Source organism: Falco peregrinus, chromosome 2, assembly GCF_023634155.1.
Source record: "Falco peregrinus isolate bFalPer1 chromosome 2, bFalPer1.pri, whole genome shotgun sequence".
Classification (NCBI taxonomy): domain Eukaryota; kingdom Metazoa; phylum Chordata; class Aves; order Falconiformes; family Falconidae; genus Falco; species Falco peregrinus.
In genome coordinates, this window is record NC_073722.1 from 7,647,426 (window position 1) to 7,674,378 (window position 26,953).

The 26,953-nt window shown below is 37.7% G+C and overlaps 1 protein-coding gene across 4 annotated transcripts; it reads left to right on the forward strand.

The window, feature by feature from the left end:
- The first annotated feature begins 2 nt into the window (after positions 1–2).
- Positions 3–26,945, forward strand: ABHD18 (abhydrolase domain containing 18). Of its 4 annotated transcripts, XM_055795506.1 has the most exons (15): positions 3–111; positions 3,114–3,251; positions 4,082–4,190; positions 7,486–7,570; positions 8,642–8,742; positions 10,509–10,587; positions 10,677–10,761; positions 11,554–11,581; positions 13,856–13,994; positions 16,007–16,096; positions 16,816–16,917; positions 18,291–18,669; positions 20,743–20,905; positions 21,922–26,578; positions 26,725–26,945. In XM_055795506.1, exons 3-14 carry the CDS (start codon positions 4,099–4,101, stop codon positions 21,971–21,973), a joined length of 1,395 nt encoding a protein of 464 aa, XP_055651481.1. In that variant the 5' UTR covers positions 3–111; positions 3,114–3,251; positions 4,082–4,098; the 3' UTR covers positions 21,974–26,578; positions 26,725–26,945. The 4 variants fall into 4 exon arrangements, with proteins under 4 accessions (XP_055651481.1, XP_055651479.1, XP_055651478.1 ...); XM_055795504.1 differs by lacking the exons at positions 3–111; positions 3,114–3,251; positions 4,082–4,190; ... (2 more) ...; positions 10,509–10,587; positions 10,677–10,761 and adding an exon at positions 13,363–13,451 and having other exon boundaries at positions 11,501–11,581; XM_055795503.1 differs by lacking the exons at positions 3–111; positions 3,114–3,251; positions 4,082–4,190; ... (2 more) ...; positions 10,509–10,587; positions 10,677–10,761 and adding an exon at positions 13,309–13,451 and having other exon boundaries at positions 11,565–11,581.
- The last annotated feature ends 8 nt before the right edge of the window (positions 26,946–26,953 follow it).

Below are 26,953 nucleotides of genomic sequence, written 5' to 3' on the forward strand. Positions count from 1 at the left end.
GCGTACGTGCGCCCGCCCGCGCGTGAGGCCGGCCCCGCCCTCCCCCTCCTCCCCCTCCTCCCCCCCGCCCGCCCATGTGGTGCCCCAGCACCGGCAGTGCCCGGCCGTCGGGTGAGTGACCTTCGCGGGGGGGGACGGGAAGGGGGGCTGCCCGCCCGTCCGGGGAGCGGCGGTTGGTCTCCGTGCGGCCCTCAGGTGCGGATGAGCCGTGGCCCACTGGGGCTTTTCCCTCACGGCTGTGCCCAGCCCCGAGGGGCGCTGCGGGCACATCGCTGCCAGCTGTAGGCGGCCTGGCCCCGCGGCGGGCTACCGGCCCCCGTCCTGGGGCGGGAGGAGGGAGCGGTGGTCTCGGTGGTCTCGGTGTCCGGGGCGCTGAGGGGGCGCGGGCGTCCCTGTCCCCGCCGCGCCTCGGGGCGTTAACGGGCCGTCGGGCGCCTCCCGCCTTCCCGCGGCCGCCCGGGGAGCGCCCGTGTGCCGCTGGGGCGGGCCGAGGGCTCGGTGCCTGAGGGAGGGGGTTTCCACCTGCCGCCCCGGCGGGGCCAGGCGCGGTCTGTCCGGCCCTGCGCTTTGGGCCGGTCGGTGCCGGGGTCGGGCCGCCCAGCCGCCGATAGCCCAGTGCCGGGCGGGTGGGCAGCGGCTCGGCGGCCCGTGGAACGCTGCTGGCTTAGGCCCCTTTGTTTACCCGCAGGCTCCTCCGTGCGCTCTGTGTGAGGCTGTTGTGGGGCTTGTTTCTGGCTTGTCGCCGTGACTTCTTTGTGATTTTGGTTTTTTTTCTAAAAGCTGCCACTTATTGGAGGGAAAGGGGGGAAAAAAAAGCATGACCCGACGTTAATTGGAAGAGATTTTTTATTATTCCCACCCCCTCTCCCCCAAAGGTAATAGGGCAAGGAAGTTAAGGACTTAGTTTTCTAAAATAGATATACCTTCTTGGCTTTTTCGGGTTGACTTCTTGGTGGGAGCAGTTTCTTATTCATGTATAGGAACAGTGGTCTGGGCCTATAATAAAGTCTTTATGAACTTCCCTGTCGTGTTTTTCTTGTAACTGAAGCTGCATGCACTGGCAAAAAGGGACTAGCTGACCGTTTATGTGTTGGCTTTTGGATGAATTTTTGTGTCTGTTTCTATGAAATAATTGTACATACCAGAAATTTATAGCTAGTATGCAGTATGAGGGTTCTAGAAGCAAAAAACCCCACTCTTCCTAGAGCAAGAGTATTTATTTATCTGATTATTATTTATCTCTAGGTTTCCTTGTCTTCTTCTCTGGAAAATACTATTTTAAAATGTGGGAGTATTTTTTTTGTGTGTGTGTGTATCGCTTCTTTACGTGCCTTTGATCTGTTACAGGTTACATTCACAACTTAAACTAAGTAGAGCTTACCGTGTTAGCAAATATACTCATTGCATATTCATAACACAGGTACTGTTTCTTGGGCTACACAACTATGCACCATCTTTATCACATCATGACTTCTAGCTGATCTGTCTTACAAAGGAATTCATGACGTGATGTATATGGTATCAAGTGGTGGAAATCCAGTTGCATTCCAAAACAAGCTCTGCTGATTCTTTTCTCAAGTTCAAGCACTCACTACTAAAATACACTCTGTAGCTCTGCTATGAAGTTATAGAACTTCCGCCTCCAACAGTTGGATTTGCCTTTTCTGACAGTGAAAGTATCTGTAATTGTCTTTCCATGTAGACGTTGATGCGCGGTGACTAAAGCATGTCCTACCCTTTTGTTACTAAGGTAAACAAAACGGGAGGATGAGCCCTATTTTACCTCAGTAATATTTCTGAAGTTGTATATGACATACTTCATGTACTTGGAATATTTTTTAGTGTTTCCTGTACTCTTTCCAGTTGCGATTTAATCTTGAATCAGATTAATTGAAATATCCTGAACTACTTTAGAGTCTTTATTCAGTCAATGAAATAGAATACAGAATGAGACAACTCTTTCACCTCAATCAATGTTGCATTTAAATATAATGTACTTGTCTAGAAACTTGGCATTCTTTGTGCAACAGAGCGAGCTCATCGGGCCAGCCTTTGAACTTGCAGCAAAATCAACATCTTCATATTTTCTCTCTTATTTGGCTTTTATTTTGGAGAGCATTAAAAAAAAAAAACAAACCAACAAACAAACAAAACACACAAGGCTGCTTTGTTAAGTGTCAAAACATTCATTAAAATTTCTTTTCACAATTACTGGTGAGCAGTAATAGAACTGCAAACCTAGTTTTAGTATATTTTTGACAGCACAGATAACAGTGTTGTGTGTCCTCCCTCTGAACTGTCTTCCCAGCACCATAGCATCCACTCTGTATTGCTGTCTCTGTCTCCACCACCCAGTTCTCTTCTAGCACCGGGAAAATGCTGAGCTGTCCCCCTGCTTGAAAAAGTAGAAGAGGGACCTTGCAGAGGCTGGCAAACATTTCCCGTCTGACTCCCCAGCAGCACATGGGGTCAATGGCCATCTCCAGAGTGGGCAAGGAAAAAGATTGCACTGGGGCTGTGATTCTATTAGACCAAGCAGATGTGGATCAGAATAATAAGATTGTGCAATCAGCTGTTTGGGACTGGTGGAGTAGAAATGTAACACTTTCTACGGTGTTAAAATAGAGGGTCCCTGCTTTTGACTCTCTGGTGATTTCAGGTATTTATTTCTGCCCTGTAATGACTGGACGTAGAACCATTTTGGCTTTCTAGGATGCTTGTACTTAAGGTATTCAAGTACCTTAAGTTGTCTGTAATTTCTGTTTTGATAGTAACTTACTGTAGGTGTTAAGAATATACAGGGGGAAAAAAAAAAAAAGAAAAATGCTTTAAGTGTTGGCTTTTTAGAAGAGCAAAGGAATGTATTTATTAATCTGACCACAATTTTAACTTGCTATATTGAGACAAGTTTATTTTAAGAATGAACGTGGCAGAATAGATGAACTTTGGATTAAAAGTGAAAAACACAAAACCATGTGAATGAAATTACACTGGTTTAGAGTATGATGAAGTTATTTAGTCCATTTGGTATGGAAGGATCTGGAAATACTAGAAAATACTTGTAGGTAATTTACTAACCAAGTCTTTGATTGTTAAATCTGTTGTTTTCTTAGGTGTATGCGGATCCTGGAATTCTTTTTTTTAATTGAATAACCTGTATCCTGCTGCCCCAAAAACCAGATTTGAGCTATCTTTCCCCCCGCCCCACTTCCTCATCAGTAGAGCGCAATAGTGGCTACCTGTTCACTTCAGTAAGTATAGCTTTGAAAATAATACTTATTTATACTAATAGTATTTATTGATATTAGCTATATTTGAGCTAGTGTATTTGCTGAAAGAGAAATGATACTGGTAAGGATTTTGACAGTGTGATTTCTTCCCTGAAGGGTGTGGGAGCATCATTTTCAAAACTGTAAGAAATCAGTTGTCAAAAATTGGAAAAGAATGGATAAAATAAGGGTTAGGATATATGTTTGAGACACCAATGAAGAGAAGTTTACAAAACGAAACTTTCTCTGCATCAGTGACTGGAGCTATGTTTTTTTCTTTTTTATAAATGAATAAGTATGTAGCTAGGGATCTAGCCTTATAGTAGTTGAAAAACAAATACTGTTTCAAGCTTCCATTCTGAAATGTGTTTATGAAAACCCATGTGGATTGAAAAGTTGCTGTCACAGCTATATTGATAAGGCAGGTATCAATGCCACTCTTGGTTTTATTGGTTCAAGTAAAATACAGTTAGGACTGGCTGAAGATGTAGTTCTGTGACTTTATGTGCCTTTTTGGTTGGCTTGTGATCAATTATGTAATAAATTCCTGGTTATATTAAGCACATCAAATTCCTATTTCTAAATTGCATTTTCCTAAAAAAGCTAGAGTTTGTATTAACTGCCTTTGTATTTTGTTTAATATTTAAAGTATTGATCTGAATGTCAAGGTTAACTACCTTGGAATAAAACGCTTTGGCTTTTCATTACTACAGGTACCAGAGTAAGAAGCTACTATGTGTTACAAGCCAATGAATTTGCCACTCAAATCAACCGCTTTTAACTGCCTTGTTTCTGCTTGTTCTTTTTTCTAGATGCCAGTTTGCTGCTAATGGGTGTAAGTAAATTAGACGTCTTATACAGAAAGCTTCTCCTCACTAAACTTTTCATCAGAGGATGGGGAAAGCCAGAGGATCTGAAAAGGTGACTTGTTAACAGCATAAACAGTATTTTATAGTAAAAGAAAAATTCAACACTTGAAGTACCAACAATTGTTATTGTCCTGTATTTAAAAAAACCCCAAAGTGTTAAACTTTGTTTTGTTCAGGAAATCACGTGTTTTCATGCCAAGGGAGGAAATGGATTTAAAAGAAGTCAAAAAGGGATTTGCTAAATGTTTGTGTTTAAAGAGGCTGTTCTTGAGAGAATGTATATATGTCCAATTACATTTTTCATTTCTGCATATATGATAACATACTTCAAGCAACATCTCTGAAAGTGTTTTCTAAAATCAAAACTTGCTGAGTTTTTGCAGAGAAATTGTTCCGTTGAACATCAGAGGATCTTGCTAGCTTTCTGTAACTTCTTAATAATAGTGACCTTTAAAAGTGTAAGATGTAATCAGAAGGTCTTCATAGCCCAATTTAGATACCTTGAAAATAAGAAAAAATGGAAGTACCTCTTAATTTTCAAGTATTTGCTGATTATTAGTTATTATTAAGAGTAACACCTGGAGATAAGCACTTACATTTCTTAAGTTTTAAAAATAACTGAATATATATCTTCTGTATCATGTAATATTTAAATAGGAAATTATAAGTCTGCATTTAATAAGCTGTTTCTTAGGTACTTGAAAATCATTAAAGACATTTTAAGGAAAAAGCAAATAAAATTTTATTCACTCTGGATAGCAGTGCAGTTCTGGGGGGGCTGTTGTTTTTTTGTTTAAGTCCAAGAGAAACATCTCATCTTAAAATGGCACTTGGATTGCTTTGTATGTCTGTCTTCAGTTGGTTTTTTCTCTTAAGTAGCAGGCTTTCCTGCCATATGAGAATGTTGAATTTCTAAAATGTTTAGTTTACTTCTCTTGGATAAGTAAAAAATGTCGGGTTTGTTTTGATTGCAGCATTTCTGTATTTTGCTACACATGTGTATCTGATAGGGGACATCTTAACGTTATCAAAACCCTTTCTAAAAAACTTTTAGGTTCTTGGTGAGACATGATGAAGTTTCACTGCCCTATCCCCTCCTGACCCCAGTGCAATTGCTATCTGTATGGGGGAACCTCGGACTAATTCTACTGTTTTTGCAATACTAGGCAAGGCTTTTCTCTTACATGGGGTCTATAAGGGTAATTGTGCTAATGTCAAATGGCAACAAAGAAGCATTGCTGGTAGTAGTAATGGTATTGGCTGTGGCTCTTCCTTTTTCATGGGGGGGGGGGGGAACGTAAAACCTCTCACGTGACATCAAAAGCTACGGGGGAAACGTGAGGCAGGCTTGTGGGCCTGCTGGTCTGAAAAGTGGAAGAGAGGATTTGTTACATGTATTGCCCCGCAATGGGAAGATGATGAGCTGTTCCCCAGCAGCCTGGCTTCACCTGGATGACGAAGGAAGAACCTAACCTCCCACTGATTCCTCACATTGGCGAGTGAGAGGAGGCAGTACCACTCCCTAGTATGTGTGCCCTGTTGTGCTGCCAGAAACAGTGTCAGCGTCTTTTTTTTTTTTTTTTTAAACTGATGACTGTGATGCTCTATTAGAAGGAATTATGAAATTTCTTATCTAGCATTGACTGATATTACAGACTACCTGCCTAGATGTAATCTGAAGTTTTACGTACATACTCTTCATGTGATGACTGCTAATATTGTAAAGCTTTACACTCAACTCATTAGCAAGAGCTGAAATTCCTCAACACGTGCAAGATTTAGCATTCAGTATCCTCCTAACTACAGATTAAATACATAAATAAATCCAGTATTTTTAGAGGATTGTGTCAAGCAAAACACCTCTTCATTTAGCTTACCCTCCATGCTCACATCTAATAACTTTACCCTTATTTTCTCATACTTAATAGACTTAACTGTTCTGTATAAGAAAAGCAGAGACTATGTACTAGAGCTGGTTTTGTTGCTGTGGTAAACTGATTTTCTTTCTGTCTGTGGTTTGGTTTTCGCTGGTGTTGGGAAGGTGAACACGTCATTCCTGTTATACTGTTGTTCTGTACTTTCCACCCACATCTTGCTGTTTTAGTTGGTCAGGTAACCTCGGGTGTGTTTACAACCATAAGAATGAGCAAGATATTCTTAGCATAGAGTATTTAAGGTTGAGAGGGCCATCTTAGGGGCACCTAGCCCAGATGCTTATTCAAACCACAGCTCACTTAGTTGAGTCAAGTCACTTGACACCTCATCCATTTGAGTTTTGAAAGTCCCTGGAGGATGGAGATTATTCCTAGTTTCTCTGGGCAATCGTTTCTAATGCTTAACCATTACCACTCTGAAAAAAATCTCCACTGTGTTCCAGTAGGAATTTCTCATGTTGCAACATGTAACCATTGCCTCTTGTCCTCTGGCTGTATACCTCTGTGAAGAGTCTTGTTTCATTTTCTCTGCAAGACTTCGCAGCCCTTTGAAGTAGCAAAAGCGGCAACTAGATTTGCCCCTTAGCCTTCCGTTCCAGCAATGCAAACCCCGTTACCCTGCCCTTTTGGCTGCCCTCTTGCTAAATGGAGAAGGTATGCTATTGGTTTTCCTAGCTGCAAGGATGTGTTGTGAGCTTGTGTTCTTTTTGCTGTCTGCCAGAAACCCCATGTCTTTTCCTGCAGAGCTGCTACCTAGCTGGGAAGTTCCCAGCCTGTATTATTGCAAGGGGCTGTTGCATCCTAGGTGCAAGATTTTGCAGTTTTATTATTCAGTTTTAGGGTGTTTATTGACCTGTTCCTCCCATTTTATCCTGGTTGCTCTGAATGGTAGCCTTACCTTCTAGGTATCAACCTCACCCTCTGGCTTTTGTCACTTATAAACATCCTTACGTGCTGCTGTTAACTTGTTTCCAGCTAGACTTGAGATCATGGGCAACTACATTTTGATGTTGGTGGTCCAACGTGTTTTTCACCCATTCAGTCTGTATTGCCCCAATGAAGCTACAAGGATGTGCAAGCGTAGGAGGTTGCTGTAACTTAATTTGGCCCCGAAAAATGATAGATGTTTTCAATATATCAGGTGTAAAATATTATTTAAGAGCTGTGCAACTGCAAGCAGCGTACCTAGCGTTTTTTTTATGTTTTAACTTAAAAGCATTCTTATATACCTAACGTATGGTAGTCTGATTAATCTGTAAATGCAAAGCTGGTTTCATAACTTTTATTTTCTTTGTGGCTTACTTTAGCTCCTGAATGTTTTTATATATATATATAAACACACACACACATATTTATCTTCTCTTTTTTTTTAGATTAAAAGTTGAATCTTCTCTACTTGTTTCCTTTCAACAGAATATTTGAATTCAGAAAGATTATTGGAAACAGGGAAAAATGCCAGACGCTGGTTTCAAAAGATTACCCAGTTTTCATTGACAAGGTACTTAAAAGCAAGAGATGCTGCAGTTCAGCTATGTTTATTTTCCTGATGGTATATAAAGGTGAAATCAACTTAGGAGGCTGCTTTTATAAGATAGAAAAATTCAATCTTGATGTCATGTGATGTTGTCACAGCATGACTTGCTGCTGGGATTAGCAACTGGGAACTTGGGTTAGGGAGTACATAGAGATAGGGTGGTGAATGCACCTGACAACATTTAGTTAGATTTTACTGACATTAACTGACTTCACTCGTGTTCTCAGTTGTTCTGTATCAAGAAAAGGACATTGCAATTGATCTGTGTGGGAAGAGGAAGTGAGTCTGTAGAGGCAAAAGAGATCTAAGTAGTGTGAGTTTTCAAATGCTCTTGATTGGAAAAAGGAAGCCCTGAGCTTCCACGTGTGAGGTGTGCAGATAAAGTGATCGTTGCCCTGAGGACTTTTCAATCTAGAAAGTGTGAACAGGGGGGCAGAAATGAAGAGTGGTTCTGAAGTCAAATAAATGCATTGGTGGTCAATGCTGTGGCAAGCTAAGTACATAGTTTCCTGGGGCTTTTTTGGTTTCTTTGCTTGTTTTTGAGCTGCTGTGGATGGAATTAGGAGGCAGTGGCAAAAATGTGAAACAGGTTGGAAGGGATGGGAAAATGAGCAGTCCCATTGGCTTCTAGTAGAGAACGGAAGGAAACTGAGAGATGAAAGCAGTGGCTCTACAAATACTGGTTTCTTTTTTCCCCCCCCCAGTAGTACAAGAGTCGTGGAGGTGGGATGTCAGATCTTGAGACTCAAAAAATGCTTGAAACTTAGTATGTGTTATGGAAGTTATTTAAAATGGGACAGCATTACACTTTATTCCTTGATTCCTTCAATAGGTCATTTAATAAAAGCAGAGTTTGACACAACTGTGTTGATTGTGTTGACTGTGTGTTCCTATATTTGAAAAAAGACCTCAGCTTTGGGGATTTTAAAGTACATTTTTATCCTGTAACAAATCCTTGTACTTTAAGAGATTAATTTTCAGAGCAAGTTAAACACTGATATGAAACATACTGCTTTAATCCTATTCTCTCTGTAGGTTGAGGAGCAATCTGACTGTAAAATCCTTGAGGGGCACTTCATTTCCCCATTGGCTCATTATGTCCCAGGTATCCTGCCAGTCGAATCTCTTGTAGCAAGGTAAGAAAAAACAAGTGGTATGTCCTTTCTGAAACTAGCATGGCAGAGAAACAATGGTCTGTAAGTAGTTTTATTGTGAAGCTATTTTATTGTAATACAATGTAAAATATTTCAAACTGGTTTTTTTACTAATGTTTTGAAATAGATTTTGACCTCAAAAGTGAAAATAAATCTTACTCGTGATAGTTTAATGTGTGTATAAATAATAATAAAATAAGAAGCCCCCTAGCAAAGTATGTTCGTTGCTAGGGGGCTTTTTTTTTTTTTTTTTTTTTTTTAGTGTAGAAATCATATTGCATAAAGCTATGGAATACCCTGGTTTTTTTTTTTTTAACTGTTTATTTTTTCCGAAATGAGCAGCATGCTGGAAATGAAGGATACTATAGCCAGGACAGTAGTTGTTTCTTTTACATATAGCAGGAGAAGCTGTTTACATGAAAGCAGCATGTTACATGGTATTTGAAAGAATCATTCCAGCTTTCCATTTACATTGCATACAAAAAAATTGTATGTGTACTGAAGTAGTAAGTTCATTTAATTGTAGCAGGAGAATCTGGTGCCTTTCTTACTTGGCAAGCCAAAAAAAAAAAAGCATCCTTGCAGAAAGCTGGATGATACCTAATGACATTTTTGCTGGTTTTACACTAATACTGCTTTGCAGTTGAGGGATGGGTTTGGAAAGGGAGCATATTTTCTTCTTGCTTATAATTTTGAGCTAAACTTTCATGATGGAATTGGTTTCCCAAGCTTTGTTTAATAACTTAAACATTTTGTCAGCTCAAGTTGATACTGGTATTGTCAATTTTATCAATATTACTGGTTGGTGGTTTTATGTGTACTTAAACATGTAAAACTAAAGAATGTCAGAAAAAGTTTTTTAGTCAAAATATCAACTTTTTTCCACCTCTCCATTGGTTAGAGAAAGAAACTGTTGCTTAACATTATTGGACTATTTAGTCCCATAGTGGAAAATACAGTATACTGGCTGTTTCCTTATCTATGTTCTCTTACAATTTGTAGTCAAGTTATGCTAATTGCTATATTGGACAGTATTGTTACAGTTTTGAAATGCTCTACAAACGTCTCTTAAGTTAGTTGTGCATTGTGTGAATATTTTTTTCCAAAGTGTAACACTGTTGTATGTAACAGTGCTCCATCTTGTGGGGAAAATACCAGTGGCTCAGAAGTTTGGGTTTGGGTTTTTTCCCCAGTAGTTAGCCTGTAAATAACTTGAGTAGCAGCAAAAGATATTAAGTGATTGATGTTGGGTGTATAGAATAGTTTCATGGTTTGTATGTTGGGGTTTTGATGTTTTTTCTTAATTTAAATATATTGCTTATCTTTAATCTTCAATTTCAGCTGTTGTGTCCTCAGGAAAAAAATAGCAATCTGCCTAGGAGAGCTAGTTATACTTTTTTAGGCTGCTCTTCATCTGAAGTTCCATTTCTCCACTCTGCAAAATTTAAATTGTGATGATGAGGTAGTGGTCTTTTTTAGGAACATGATCTTTAAGCTTGGCTCCTTTTCTTGTTTGACATTTATTCTCTTCTGCTTTCGGATTCCTTTCTTTGCTGGATGTGTTTATGAAAAATGATACTACTGAGTCGCTGGCAGTTTGCTGCATGGGTTATAAAAATACTTTGTTCTGTCTTTTTCTTTTTTTTTTTTCTTTTTCTTTTTTGTTTCTTTTGTTTGTTTGGATTAATTTATCTGGCACAGCATGTAAATAGATATACTTTGCTACAATAGGTGTTTGTTTCTCACAGATTTCAGTTCATTATACCCAGAAGATGGAATAGCAAGCACAGACCTGTGTGCATTCATTTAGCAGGCACTGGAGATCATGTAAGTATGTAAAATGTAAAATGCATTGTTATTGAGAAATTAAATAATCAGATTTTATCTTAATATATGTTTGTACATCTTATCTTTAGCACTTCTGGAGGAGACGCACATTAATGGCACGCCCAATGATTAAAGAAGCCTGTATGGCATCTCTATTGCTAGAAAATCCTTATTATATCCTTTTGTGGGAAGCATATTTATTCTTAATGTTCTCTCCAAAAGGTAAAAGACTCATCACACTGGTATAGTATCTAGTTTATGGATTGATTTCCCATGGACTTTTCGGTAGATAGAAGCAAAGAGCAAAGTATGACCATTGCAAGAAACACAGTGTGGAACACCACTAATATAATAGGCTACTTTTACACTGAGTATTGCTTTTTGGTTTTTTTGAAAATGTCTTTTACAACTTCTTACTGTAGTCATTAGAGTAAAAATTCTGATATGAATCTGTTTACTGATCAAAGTACTGATATCATGCCTTTAGCCATGACAGCGTGAAAACTGCATTCATTCTGTATCATACTGTATGACTTCTGGATGTATTAATGACAGAAAAGAAAGTTGCCTCTCCTGCCTTCCCTTCTCAAATACAACTCTTCAGTACCTCAGGTACTTCTGAGAAATTTACTGCTACCGTTTAAGATTTAGCTCTTAAAAAAAGTTAAGTTCTGTCTAGTCATCAACTCATCAGTAACTTCTATGACACTGTTACTCTGTTTTATTGAATAGGTTCTCTGGTTACACCTTTTTCCTGCCCACATACCTGACAAAAGTAAAATCTTCAGTTGCAAACTGCATGATCAAACTACATTTAACTTGATGTAGTTCCAGTTAAACATTTAGAATTTAAGTTCCAAATTATAATGAATCCATGTTATTTATGTATGTGATTTATTTTATTTTTTGTTTGATTGTCAGTTTTTATATAGAAATATTTTACTTTCTTTAACTTGAGTCTTCTACATGGCTGTAGAAAACCTAAGGATCAATTGTAAGTATTACTGTTACATTCATGGAAACTGTCTTTTTGAATTACCACCTTTTTTTTTTTCCAAGAAGCTCAAAGTAGTATGAACTTTGATAGTTTATTAAGGAAAAAAAAAAGTCCCCAACATGAAAAAAAAAAGTCCCCAACATGGAGCACTTGTAACCTTTTAATGTGAAATTGTCTACCCTTTGCTAGATGATTTTGATATTTTTTGTTAAGAGATCACAGTGATCAGGAAATTTGCACAAGACGAACTTGTAGTATAGAGCAAGATTTCAGCAAGTTGTGTGAATGCAAGCACCAGTTAATTTCCTGATTCACAACTGTGCGTGTACAAATGCTGCAATTATATGTCAATCAACTGTGAATAATCTTTGGTGAGGTAGCATATTTCCCTGCTGTAATTGCTAAGACTTTTCTTTTTTGAGATATTTTAAGGATTTACAATCAGACATGTAAATAAATCTGATGTTGCTTGTTTGTTAGTCAGTGGAAACTATGCAATATTCAATATTTTACAGAACTTGCTCCCTCGGTTTCTTAAATGGGAATTTAGAAGCTTAGTTAAATGGTCCTGTTTTTTTGCTTTTTGCATTTTCTGAACCATTGGAGTATTAACAGAATTCACCAGGATATGTGTCTGAGGCAAAGCTGTGGGTTTAGTCTACCAATATTTCTTAAGATCCAAATATGAGTTGGTGTTCTAATCCTTTTTAATCCTGACTTGGACATTTAACATGAGTAGAAGATGCATAGAAAGCGATTTAATTTTAAACCTGTCCATTCTATTAAGACTTGACCAGGAGCACCGTCTCACACTACAGCATTTTAGATTTTGTAGATTTTATTTCAGTTTCAGCATTTGGATTTAGGAAATCGAAACATTTTAAAAAATACTTCAAAGGAGAAAGTTTTAATTAAAAAATAGTTTCTAGGTTTTTTCCAAAGCAGATGCAGAATTTTATTTATTTTGGCATAAGAACCACATTTTTAAAGAAAGCAAATTACATTTCTCAACTAAGAATTGCTTTTTTGACAGAGAAACTGCTTAAAAAAATATTACGGCATTTAGAAGTGTGAGATAGGAAGTGACAGGAGAGAGTGTGTGCTGGAATACATCCATTGGTGGTTTCTTTTTCCAGCTATTGAGGATCTGATGCGGAAGAATAACTTAAATATTTTGGCGAGGATATTTCTAACGCCATCCTCAGTTCTCTAGCTTGACAGCTTAGTACATGCATGATTTATAGAAGGATTGTTTTAAAGAGAGTGCTCAGTCTAACACTCCAACAGTGAAGCAATTGTCACTCTTCAATACGAGGTTACAAAGCAGCAGCAGTGGTTTTTGTTAATATACAAGTAACAGTGTTTAATAAATATAGCAGCTGGACAGGGCTGAGGAATATCATAACAAAGCTGTAGGAAAGAATTACATTAGCCTATAAATACTGGTCTGCAGCAGCTATGTTCATTTCTCCGTGACTTGCACAGTAAGCTTTGTCCTTGTGCTTCAGAGTGTCTCAAATGTGATTGTACGCTGGCAGAAGAGGCCCGTAGCCTTTTGTAACCTGACTGCGTGATACTGAAAATACACAGTCCGCTCCCCAGACTAGAGGTGTATCAATTGCTTTGTAAAATACATTTTTTTTCCCATTTTCTAGAGTCCCTCTTACGGTTGAGCTGAATAGCTTTCTACATTTTTTTGTTTCTTCTGTTTTAATGCTTTGCAGTACACTACATGAATTTCTCAGTACCGTGACAAACTTCCCACTTTGCAATTTCAGTCTTACAGTGACACTGATGAGTGCTTCCAAAGCTGACATACTGATTGCTCTTCAAATGTTGTGTGCAATTTTTCAATGATGTAAAACAGGTAAACAAGACAAAGAACTGTTTCTGCAGATGAGATAGTGTATATCTAGGACTGTATTACTTTGATTCTATTTCTAAAAGGTCCGTTATGACCTTACAGGGTAGAAGATTACTGCTAATGAGATTCTGATGTTGGTAATATCTGTTGCTAGAAGACCAAGCTGTCAGTGATATTACATTAGAAGCTTAGCAGGTGTCTATTTCTCATCCTTATTTAGATGAAGATGTACAAGTGCCAGAGAATCTGGACTTGCTTTTTCTCCTGTGGCACCAACAGGAGTTCAGCTCCAAAATTCTCTGGGATTGTATCAGGCTTTGTATAAAAGTATGTATAGAATGATGAGAACTGTAAAAATTTAATCTTAGAAAATAAATCCTATATTTTCCTTTTCTGGGGACAAAAAGACGGTCATGTTTAAAAAATGTCTCGGACCTGTTTGTGATGGGAGGAGCTCTTGTTCTAGAATCGGCAGCTCTTTTGCACTGGCTAGAGAGAGAAGGCTATGGACCGCTAGGGATGACTGGAATATCCATGGGAGGACATGTAAGCTTTTATATTTCCTGTTCAGTAATTTTTGTTTTAACTTCTCGTTTGATCATTTAGCATACAGAAAGAATTTGTTTTATAGTGTTCCTCTCAGAAGTAATTTAAAATAAACATTTACAGTCGTGAGAAACAAATTGTTGGCAATTCTCACTTTCTGTGAGAATTAGTAAATTAGTAAAATCCTCAGTAAGTACTGACAGATCATAGAGCCCTTTTGTCAGCCATCTCCTGACAGGCTTAATAAGAATATAAGCTTCTCACATAATTATGGTTTTTTCTGTGGAGTGGGAATGTTTTCTGAAATAAGATCTGTACTGATCAATTGCTAGTTCTCCCTTTTTAACTCCATTCTTCTCGCCTTAAATTTGTGTTTGAATGGGTTGTGTGAAATGTCTCTTCTTTGTAGGGGTGTTGCAGTTGAGGTGACTTTTGGTGTCAGTTCTGTTCTCTGCTCATCTTTTTTTCCCCAATCATTGGTACTGATCAGAGGAGATTTCTGTGGTTGAGGTGGATAACGTTTTGTGTATGACACTGTGCATATTCATACTAATACCCTGCTGTTTTAGTTTGATGCTTGAAAGACTAATACACAGTTAAACTATTACTGTTTATATCTCTACAGATAACCATTGGCCTGTGAGACATAGTTACAAAGCTTATTAAAACAGCCTGCCTCTGTTTTGCTGATCCTTGTTTGTTTGTTGTTAGGAGCTAAATAAATAATGTTGGTAATTGTAGTGTCTACTGAAAGGAAAGTAATTTTCCCCCAAAGCACATTTTTATAACTCTTACTGTTGTAAATGTACTAATGACCTTTGGTTTACATAAATATCACCTTGCTGCAACAACAGCTTTTTTGTTAAACACGTCTTCCCTGTCTTATATTTATAAGTTGGATTGGAATTCTCAAACAGTTACGTGCCCCGCTAACCCTGCAGGACACTTCAAATGCTGTGCAAATGCTTTAGGAATAATGGAGTGCTGTATCCGGTACCAATGATCATACGCAGCATGGGTATAGAAGGAGGCAAGATCTGAGAGTGCGTTTGGGAACTCCTTTGAAAATTTTTTTCGTAGTCCGGAACATACAGTGTTTGACTGGTCCTGACTTACAGGACTTCTGGTACAATTTAAAACCAGGGAAATAAATTGTATTTTATGTTGATCATCTGTAGAATGTGTTTTGCAACAGAAGGTAGGTGGCACAAATTCAGTTCAGTTGATGGGGAGAGCTGGAAATAAGAAGAAAGAAGTCAGACTTTCTGGCTATCAGAACATAGATATGTGGTGGTGTTCTAACTTTTTAAATAAAAAAATAATTACAATAGAATTATAGCTTAGTTATATAAATCAATTTATGAAAGCATATGGCACAGACATGGGGTATTACATATTAAGGGGGTTACACTGTTGTTCAGTTTAGTGCAATAAAATAAAACATGTCAAGAACATACCATGTAGGAAACTTCTATACGTTTCTGGGACAAACAAAATATTCATAAAAATGTGTTCTGGGAACTGATGTAAGAGTAATAACTTAAACTTTACAGGACAGAAAAAGAATCTGCTTAACATGATGAATTACTTCTCCATATTTTGTTTCCAGTATACAAATCTTAAAAGTATGGCATTTTAAATAGTTCTTCTCTTAGACGGGAGACTTCCATTTTGCCTTGGAATAAGCTTGCAAGAGCTTGATGAAAAGGCTTTATAGGTGGTTTTCATAGTTTTAAACAACTAAAAGTCAGAATAAATATGCCATTGGGAATTCTTAAAACAAAAATACAGTCTTGAAATTAGCCTTATCCACAACAATGTTAGGGAAATCACTGAAGAATAGGCTGTATCTTCTGAATAGGTGAAAGTATATCCAACTGCCACAGTCCTTAACTACTTTGACACTGTGTATTTGGTTGATACTGTATAAACAATTAAATTGAAGATAAGAGTTCTTTTTACCATTTTGTGATTTCAGTATTAAAATAACTAACAAATGCTTTTGATTGTAGATGGCTTCACTGGCAGTGACAAACTGGCCTAAACCATTGCCATTGATTCCGTGTCTTTCCTGGTCAACAGCTTCTGCAGTCTTTACTACGGTAATTAAAATATATTGTTGTTAATATACTAGAATGTAATTAGATGTGGAACTTAAAAGGTTTGGCTTGGCCACATTCACCTTTTCAGTTAGGGCATTTCAGCACCTTTCAGCCTCTATTAGTGACTAGTGGCAAAACCCACCCTTCCTGCTCCAGAGATACAACAGGCGATAAGGAAGGTAGCTTTCAGCTACTTCAGCGGGTCCTGCACCAGTGTGGGGACTGGGGCTGGCTTGTGGGACAATGGTCAGAGTCCTGGTCTGAGTGTGGGAAGGTGAGGAAGCAAGCCACGAAAACGTGTTTTCTTCTGCTCAAAGCCTGGCTTAAATAGTTGGGTAATAATGCTGCTACTACCATGGTGGGTGTCTGTTTTCACTGCTGCTGCTGCTGGGGTAGGTGAATGAATAGACTGGCTTTGACAACCATCGTTGGTTTAGCCCAGTCTAGATGTGTGCAAATCCGAAGTGGGTCTGGTTTCTGTCTTTTTCACACACACACCCCCCTTATTTTTTAGTTTGGTTTTTAAAGGGAGGTGGTTTTCAGTGTCCAGCATTATAATATGTGCTTATGCTTTGATTAAAATATTTGTAAGGGTTATCAGGAAACTTGGCCAGAATTCCACTGGAAAAATCAAGTCACGAAGAGGAACAGATCCATTTTCTCTGTAAATGATCTGTGGGTTTTACTTGTGTACTGGATGCTTGTGTTTATAATCTCAGGGTGTGTTGAGCAAGGCAGTGAACTGGAGGGAGCTGGAGAAACAGTATTTTACACAAACTGTTTATGAAGAAGAAATCATAAAAATGCTTGAATACTGTGGAGTAAGTATAGTTTATTTTCCCTATTTGCTAATATTTACATGTGAAAATCTAACAAATAATGTAACTTCATTTTACTTCTAGTAAAAGTAACCAGTTGTTAGCTAAAACAGGTTTGCCTGTTGTTTCCTTATGCTTTTGATAAATGTAATCTTTGAAGGAAAACCTGCTGAAAAAAAGAAGCTGATATTTTGGTGGTGTAATGTGTGTAAGTATATAGCCCTTGCTAAATATTTTTTTCCGTGACCACACTTAGTGTGATCTGCAACGTAAGATTAATTTAATCAAAACATTGAAACTGTAGATAGTGTTTCTCAGTAACTGGCTTTATAGTCTGGAGAACAGATAACCTGGTGTGTAAGTATTAAAACATGATTTATTACCCTTTGAAGTAATTGCTTCCAAAGAGTCAATGCTGTAGACTGTTTTTAATATGTAGCAACATTGTAACTTTTCGAAGTTGTTTAGTGCAAGGTCTTTCTATTTCTGTTTCTTTGTGTGATGCTTGACCTCCCTCAGCTTTAGATTTACTGCACAGGCAATTGGGATAAACAGGATTTAGAGCTTTTATAATTAGCTTCTTGCTCCTCATGAAATGTAATTTATTGTCTGCATATGTTTTTTGCTTTCTTCTTGACTTTTTTTGACTAGGGTTGAAAGACTCGTGCCAAGAGGAATTTCTTTGCCTCACTGCTCTTCTAGATCGGAATGATAACTTTTTGAGAATTGCTTGTATGTCGCAACACTGTCTTCTAGCCAATTCTGATAAATAACTTTTTTCCTAAGATTCTTTGCTTTGTGACTGTCCTTTTTCAAATATCTTGCAACAGAATAGGGGCTGGGCTGAAGATAGTTTCTGAGACACTTGCCGTTTTTAAGTAAAATACACTCCAGGAACACTGATGGAGCAGACATCGCTAGAAGAAGAAACATTTCAAGATGTTCAGCTTATGTCTTCCTAGTATTTAGGGACATTTCGTATTCAGATTTTTCAGTCCTAAACATAACATTAGATGTGGTCACATAGGTTTAGTACCCAGAAATTTAAACTTAAATGACTGCACTTATAAATTCAGAGTTTAATATAGAATCAAAACCAAATGTTTGTATCATAAGCTATCATATATAAGTACTTTCTGCATTTTTTTTAAGCTGACAGAAGTGTAGAATGAAATTTTCAAGAGATAATGATGGTCAGGATTTAACTGAGTGACATGCCGGCTGAAAATAAGAAGTACTGTGAGCAGTGCCCTTTGTATCTTTTTTTTTGTTGTTGTTGTTCTTTTTTCTTGTAATATTGAGTTGATCTTAAAGATAAGATTAATCAACTGGTTTAAAGGAGAAACCCTTAGTAAATTACCTGTTGTTTTGTTTAGACGGATTCTTTCAAGATGGGGCAAGACTTTGTTAAAAACTTCCCTGACAGTGTGGACAGTCTGGAGGATGTGGATGTGACTTCCAGAATGTTTGACCTTGATTCTTCAAACCAGACTGTATCTAAAGAAGCTGTTCACAGCTTTGCCACAAATAAAAGTACTCTAAGTGCCTCATCAGAAAGACTCTTAATGCAAGATGCTCCTAAAATGCAGTGCATAAATCAAACATTTTCAACTAGTAGCAATAGCAATAAAAACTTAACCAGCCCACAAGGACACAGGATAAATAAAAGAAGAAAGAGTGACACTTTACAGAGAGAATCCTTAAGGTTCATGAAAGGAGTGATGGATGAATGTACACATGTAGCCAACTTCTCAGGTATGTATATAAGTTTTTTTAATGTGCAGTTTGGAAAACAGTAAAATACGATGGAAGGAGAGGTATTATCTTCATCCTCCATTGTGTAAACCTGCTGGCACCTTAGCTGAAATAGGAAAATATCTTGAGTGTTACTGAACAGCGTCTGTTTACCACTCCGTTTCCTAATTGTTTTTCTGTTTCTTCTTAATGGCCACTTAATGATAAAGTGAATTAAAAGTTTGCCTTTCAGTATCTTTGCTTATTTTTTCGGTGCCTCGCTGTGGCTATTTTCAGGTATGTGCTAGTGCAAATTGGTATTATTTAAAAGAACAAAAAATTAGATTAGGTGTGATCTAATAGCTAGACTAATTAATCTGCTAATAAGGTTTTTCAAACAGATTGAAGTAAATAAAAGAAAAAGTGGAAATCTGATAACTACATAGCGGAGAACCAAGCTTGAATGATTCTTTTAGACAAGTGTGACCAGTAAAAGTGCACAGAGGTCCTTCTGGAGTGATGCAATCTGAATATAATCTTTCCCAAGACAGGTATAGCATATAGAGGGAGCTGTAGCTCACTGAGCCTTAAATCTGATGAACCTGGGTTTCTTGGCCTCTAGGACAAATCCCTTTCCATGGCCCACTTGCAGGCCATGCAAGTGGTTTCATCCTAGAGCTGATTGAAAGGGTTTTGCTTTAGTTGGGGCTTGGAATTGCTTTTGTGGCAGTCCATTCAGACAAAATGGTTCAACTGAGCGTGTACCCACTGAGCACTCAACACATCCTAGAACGTGTTTTAACTTCAGACAGGTTTCTGAAAGAGTTGTCTTTGAATGTCAAAACATTCTTGATACTGAGACCCTGTGCCACCTCATTTTTAAAATCTGACATTCAGTACTCCATTGTTAAATGTTTTTTTAAAAAAAAAAACAACGCAAAGATTTCTGTAATAGCATAGATTTCTTGACTTGGGCGATGTCCGAGATCATCTAGCCAGAGAGGTTTCGTGATAAATCCCAGTGAAGTGTTTTCCTTAAACCTTTAAAAGTTATTTCAGTAGACAGAAAAAACTCTGTAATCTTTATTCTAACTACAGCTGTTCTTGTTTCTCTAGACACTTATCCAGGTGTCACTTAGCTAAAGTGTTGACCTTTCTTGAAACTTAAGAGGATCTGTGATCCTAACGCACTTGTCAAAGTGATGTAGCGCTTCGTGTCATTTGTCTCCCAGGTCTCTTCATGCTCTGGGAGACATTGCATCCTCTGCCAGGGTATCCTTGGAGTGTGTCTAGAGAGGAGCTTCAGAAAATCTGCCTACCATTCAGATTTCATGGAAAATTGAATGGAAGGCTAGAATCTATCTTAGCATTACATGTCCTCTTTACATGACCTAGGATATATGAAAGTAGAGGGTCTAAATTATTTGTGGCATCCCATTGTCAAACGTCTTGGCTGGCCACTCTTTACCATACCGCTTATATTCTTTGTGAAGAGAGAACTGTTCTGTGTTCAGCATCATTTTGGTGGTGTTCTTGTTAGTAATCTGGTTGGGGCAATTCTTGTAATGAGTAATAAATACATATAACAGTATATTGGGGGTTTTATGTTGCAACTAAAACATGTAGGAAACAGAAAAGAAAGTGAATGGATACTGCACTTTGTCTGACCTCTCTCATATGAAAAGTTCTTTTCTGGTACTCGAGGAAAAAAAATTATACAAAGCTTCTAATCTGAATTTCAGATGTCTCCCAGTTCTTTTCACTGGAAAAAAGAGATTTCAGAGAACTGACCTGAATCCTATAGAGTTTTGTTGATAAGAGGAAAGACAATTCTATCGTTCCTCAGAGACTTCTGAAGCTTTCTGCTTTAAGGGAGGGAAAGGGATTGATTAGTTTGTTTTCCTACTGATGGCCTCAGTACTGTAATGTCAAAAACCAGACAAATTCTGCCAGGAGACTTCAGAAAACATAATTTTACCAAAGCTTAGAATAATTGAATTTGTTTTAGAAATAGAGAACATTTTTACAACAGAAATCTCAGCTGATGTGTTTCTCTTTCTTACCTTAGACGAATTCAGTTTTGTTTTTCTTTAGTTCCAGTTGACCCAAGTTTGATCATAGTTGTACAAGCTAAGGAGGATGCATATATTCCTCGGACTGGGGTGCGCAGTCTTCAAGAAATCTGGCCTGGGTGTGAAATTAGGTATCTGGATGGAGGTCATGTCAGTGCCTACCTCTTCAAACAAGGGCTCTTCAGGTAAGTTTAAAAATAGTTGAAAGCTTAAATCCGTAATTTTGACATACATGATTTTTCTTCTAAAAGCAAGTCTGTAACTACTGAAAGGCAACAATTACCAAATACTGCTTTGATGAATAAGTTGCTGGATCTGAAGTCATTTAAAGAGAATAACAGCATTTCCATTTTATGAGCAAAGATGAGGTGCAGTATGATCATTCAGTAAGCCAATGGCAAGAGAATGATCCTTCTCATTCTTGTTTTCCTACAAAAGTTTTTGGTTAGCTTGTTCACTGGACACTAGAAAAATATTCTTTTAAGCAGTGACTGCTTATGTTGTATTGTGCAGCTGTTGTCTTTTTGCAAATCTTATTTTCTGAGATTAAAAAAACCCACACAATTGAAAAGCAGAATACAAGCTTGACTGCCAATGAGTAGTACTTGCATGAATTCTTGCCTTAGTAATACTAGGCACTGACTTTCTGAAGACAGTTCTAGAAGTCACTTATACAAATGCCATTCCTTAGTTTTAAAAAGTTAAATACTTGTGCTGTTTATTTTAAAATGGAAGAAATTAGTAAGACTCTACATCCTTCCCATTTTGGAAGCTTTGAGCAACAACAAAAAGAAATAGCAATATACTGGTTCAAGGTATGCTAACTAGTAGCTCATTGCTGTTTAAAACTTCACCCTTATTATGTGACAGTTGCACAAAAATTACGAATTATGCATGTCTCTTTGACCATTTCTTGACATGTTTGCGTAGAAACCTCCTAATCCATTAACATTTGCAGTCGTATTAAAGTTGGTAAACAGTCCCAGTTGTTCCTGAAGCATAGATGTATTACTGGGTTGAAGTGAGAGATCCTAGAAATAAGTATAGGAGGAAAGACTACTAATACAACTTTTTTATTGAGTGCTGTTTTGAAATTGCAATGACAGCTTTGTAAACATGTTTTGAAATATATGAAAATAGGCCAGTTATATCTGCCTTTTCCCAAATTACACAAATTACCTTTTTTTTTTCTTTGTTTTAGGCAAGCGATTTATGATGCATTTGACCGCTTCCTTCAGAAATACACAGTTTAAAGATCTTCTTAATGTGTTCAAACCGATCTCATTTGTACTTCCACTTACTAGAACTCATATTTGGAAAACAAGCCTCTTGCAACGTTGAGTTTGACTCGCTGAGTTTGACTGTTGTAGGTAACAATTATCAAGAATGGTAAAATACCAGCATTACTTTCATTTTAACCAAATGCCATTCTGACACACTTGCTTCAGTGAAAAAAGCTGTGAAAAAACAATGGCTGGCAACATTTGTTAGTGCATGAATGGTTCACGTACTTCATGTTTAATCACATTGTGTATTCCTTCAATTCTGAATAAATCCTTAATTGTGTATCAGTTGAAAACAGACCAATTAAGTATTGAAAGAATGTAAAATTTGCTGTAGGGCTAAGATGCTTTCCTGCATTTAGTGTGTTTCTAGTTTGTTCCAGGTACCTGGGTTTCCTCTTGCTTCCTCATCCCTTGCTATTCCTATTGTGCTGCACTGTGGCTTTGCCAGCACTCGGCCTCTTGTGTTTCTCACTGATTTTTCTCTATTATTAATTGAAAATTAGCTATACTAGAAGGGGCAGCATCAAATCTTGCAAAAAGAGGCTTTCAAAATTCAGTGAAGAGTCAAAGACATTTTCATTCAACACATCTGCGAGATTTTTCTGCCACTGAATTAAACCATGCCAGTTCAGAAGAATCAGGTAGCAATTAATTGATCCGTTTCACAAAACTGGAATAAGTGAAAATGGATTGTCTAGTAATTAATTGTTTACATGCATTCAGTTGGATAACAAACTTTTTCTTCTAGATTTTTTTTTAGAATGCTAGGGGAAATAAAAATGTAATTTTCTTTAGAAGCAGTGGCACAAAGAGTCTGATTGTAAGCAGTTAAATCGGCAGCAGATGATATGGTGCTATAAGGACCTGTTTGGAGTATTTCAACAGAGGTCCTTTTTGAAGTGCACTCAGTGCTGATATGCAAAATACAGTTTCACTGTATAATAATAATAATAATAATAATGTATGTGAGACTAAGGGTTATTAGAACAGTAAGGTTAGCTCCTTATTTCTCCACACTGTTTTTTTAACTAGGTGGGAAATAACAAAAAATTGGGATTATGGGTACACTTAAGAAAATCCAAAGTCTGTTGTTTCCTCTTTTGGGATCAAAAAAGCCAACAAATTGCAGTAGAATAAAAGGTTGTCATGCCTCAGCTCTATGTGGTATCTGTCCACATCTTATTTTATGGTAATCTCCTGTAATGTTCTCTTAAAGCTGGTTTGCAGAGAAGCTGAAGTACAGTAATGACCAGAGTTACACAGAAAAAAAAAATAGAAAAATCCAGACATTTCTCAGGATGTGTGACTCCTGCACCCTTCATGTCAGGCATTTCATTGATCTCCATGATTATCGTAATGGTTTTTAATAGGCAGAGTATGAAACAAACAAAAGTCAGTTTATATAACTATGTTATCTTGAATTTTAGTCTGGCAGATAGGACTAGTAACTGGGAAGAAATCGTGGTTAAAAATCAGGTAAGTTCAGTTAAAACCAAAGTGCAACAACTTGTAGTAACCCAAATGATTCAACGTACAACTTTGCGGAAAGTGCAAAGTAAGATGCATTCTGCTGGAAGTTAAATTGCTTCCTTTGAGTGGTTTTCCAGCATTTCTTTAGACAGTGTTGGTTTTATATATATTGGGAGCAAGTGTGGAGTGACTAGCTTATTGAAATAGATTAGAACACTGAATAAAAGTTTGAAATCAAGTATAACTAAGCTTACAAATTTAAAATTGAAAGCTTGGATACTATACTGAAGGATTTATGGGACTTGTATTTTACAAGCTCATTCATCAACTAAGAATGTTTTACAAGACTATTGTTTGCTATCCACCAACGTTTTTAAGATCTCGCATTTTAAATGTATTTGTGTGCTTTACGTCCTGTTTCTGTTGCAGCTATGAGAAAGGGAGGTAACTGGTGGTGAGGGAAAGGGCATGAATAAATGGAAGAGAGAAAAGATATTTTGTAAGGCTGAGAGTAAGCACAAAAAAAATCAACTTCTCTAAGCTACAAAGTATAACATGCCAAAGTAAATATTTTCAAAGCGCACAATACTAGGAATTACACAACTGATGGGAACTTGACATCCTGAGGTCAGTGTTCTGATGATATTACTAACAAGGTTTAACTTGCCAAAAGGGCATACTAGTCACAGAAGCAGATTTATGCTAACGTAACTCCCGTTTGCGAGTGTGTCTTTTGGGATAGGTAGTGAAAGACTGGTCTCTGAAAAAAAGGAGAAATCACACTTTGCTACGTAACTAAAGTAATGTTGCCAAATAGGAAAGCCTGGTAAGAAGCATTTAAGAAATTTATCAGGTTAGAATAATAAAAAGGAAAATTGAGCTCTGTGGTCTATTTCTGCCAGTTATCAGACACAGGAAGCTATTAGCTGGTCTGTGAAGGGGGGAATTCTGCTGTGTAAATGTTTTTAACCTTTGAAAATGGACTTTTTAAACCGGATTTTAAGGTTAAATCCTATGAAAGCATTATTAATAATCTGTTTTGGTGTTAAATGGGAATGTGATTTTAATCCAGTAACTGCTTAAGAAAAATACTGGAATAAGGTTCCTGCACTAAATCTGCGTAGCAGATAAGCCATTCAGTATGTCTTAAATTTATTGTAAAACTGGCCTTGATAATTTTCTGGTTTTAATATTTTTCAATAAAAATCCTAAAAAAATAGGTGTGAGGGTTTTTTCTTTCTTGCTAAGAGGAAATTCAAAGTGCATCTCACTCATCCTGTAACCTTGTTATGCCTACTAGTACTGTAGCACAAGAAGAGTAGTTAATCTACAGCACAAGATAAAAGCTTCACATAACAAAAGTGATACTGCTTTCATGTTTTTCTACATGCGGCACCTAGTAAAGAAAATAAACTTGTATCATCTCATTAAGATACTATTGTGGTTCCAGTGTTGTACTTTTCAGTGGCTTCATTGTGCTAGAATTTCCTGAACTCATTTAAAATCCCTTTTGCTTTTAAAAGGGTCCAAATCCTGTACAACTTCTTCCTGCTTGCTGCTGTGTTCCAAGCAAGGGTGTGTTGTGCCATAATAAACTTAGAGCATATTGTAGGACACCTCTAAGAGGAACTGGAAAAAATCACCCTTGCTGTTAATGGTTGCAAGGTGGGAAGGTGGTAGGAGTTTTGGATTGCTGCTGTCAGGAGGAGGCTGTTTCTTCGTCTGCAGCAGTTTGTTACATGAATGGGAATGTCACATGCTAGTTGAAAAGCCGCTTAGAACAGATAGCTGTAAATGTTACTAGCAGGTGCATCTTTGAGTCTTGATGTTTATATGCAAAAAAAAAAAAAAAAAAAGTCCTGGAAAATTGTTGCGGCTTACTCTGTGGAATTGGAGCAGTTATTCTGGTGGAAGCCTGCTGGTTGTACCCAGCAACCAAGATGCAATAAATTTTATTTTGGTGCTCAGTTACACTGTCTGAACAGGTCGTGGCAACACACTTCTGCATACTAATGCTGACAAAACAGGAGGAGGACAGACAGAGCGGGTAGTCCTTTTTGCCTACATTTGAAAGGAAAGGCTCAGGACGGAGTGAAAGGTTAGGTCTGGTGTTTTACCCGTGAGTAACCCAGGTAATTTTTTTTTAGTGTTTGTTTACATATATTTCTCCTGGCATCGAAGTGCTGGTCACAGTCTAGAACAGAACGCATCTAATCTGTTGAAAGGAGCTTTTTGTAATCTTTCCCCTCTCTGAGTTAGAAAAACACACACCCCTCAAAAGTGACAGCTCAGCAATTTTTTTTTTTTTTTTTTCCCCCAAGGATCGATCACTTGTGTCGTATTACACTAGAAAGTCTGCAAAAAGGTATCATGATATGAAGGAACGGAGCCTTGTTGCTTTTTCTTACTGGAATGTCATATGCATGTATACAGATACTCTGTAAATAGTAGATGAGAAAGTGAAAATAGTTGGAGCCTTGGAATGCTTTTTTTTTATTTTTGTTTGGTAGCTGCTAACATTTTGAGGCAGTTAGTTTTGGGGTTTTTTTTATTTATCCTAATTGCTCCTGCCATGTCACTTTTTTAAAAATGTTGTTCTTAATTACAGTTGGTTGGGCAGGGAAGCTTCTTTATCTTAAACTGTCAGGTTCTCTGTCGGCTTGGCTGTAATGATAAGTTACACAGTATTGAAAGGAGGTTTGTATAGTCTGTAGGCATGTAATTTGCCATGAAAAACTATTACGTGAGTAAAATGCTACTGTATTTCACAATCCTGCAATTTGCAGTGTTGCCTGGAACACTTGGATGCTTCCACACAAGAAAAAACATAAGCGTTAGAATGTAAAGTAGCTCGTAACGATTGTTGTTCTCTTGGTTTCATGTAGTGTATATCAACCTCTTTTTCAAATACCGGTATTTTTAAATACTGTGCTCTTAAAGGGAAAACTAAAGTGAGCTTCACCAAGGAAGTCTGACTTGTCCTGCTTCTGAAAGTAACGAGAGGGATGAAACAAAGTGGACAAAGAGTTAAAGATGAGTCTTGCACAACTATAAAACCTTTTTCTATACTCTTCAGGCCCCGTCCCTCCAATAACGTAGAGGGTAAGCCTTCTGTTACCACAAAGTTACAAAACAAGTATGCGCAAAAGCTTCTCAAGCTGCCATGTTACTGGTCACCTTGACTGGTATTTTGCCCCCACGTAGTTAACTCTTCCATCAGTTTTCTGCTTTTTTCCTGGTCTGTTCAGGTTCCTGCACTGCAGTACTGCAGCGTTTCTGAAGTCCCAGCCGGCCTATGCATCTGCTCCCTTATCTTCTAACCCTTGAGCAAAGAAAAGAGGAACCAGGAGGTTAATCCCCTTCTTACCAGCGACTTAGGTAGGGCCTTTGTCCTTTCGTATCACTCCAACCTCTGCTTAACTTCTGAGTTTGGGAAACCAAATAAAAGATTTGAGAATCGTTTTGAACAGGCAGTGT

What these genes read in the sequence shown, in the direction of transcription:
- ABHD18 (XM_055795506.1), top strand. Translation starts at nt 4,099, where the DNA reads ATGGGTGTAAGTAAATTAGACGTCTTATACAGAAAGCTTCTCCTCACT. An exon ending in ACCCAGTTTTCATTGACAAG is followed by an intron (nt 7,571 to 8,641) that starts GTACTTAAAAGC and finishes TTCTCTCTGTAG; the next exon opens with GTTGAGGAGCAATCTGACTG. An exon ending in TTCAAACAAGGGCTCTTCAG is followed by an intron (nt 20,906 to 21,921) that starts GTAAGTTTAAAA and finishes TCTTTGTTTTAG; the next exon opens with GCAAGCGATTTATGATGCAT.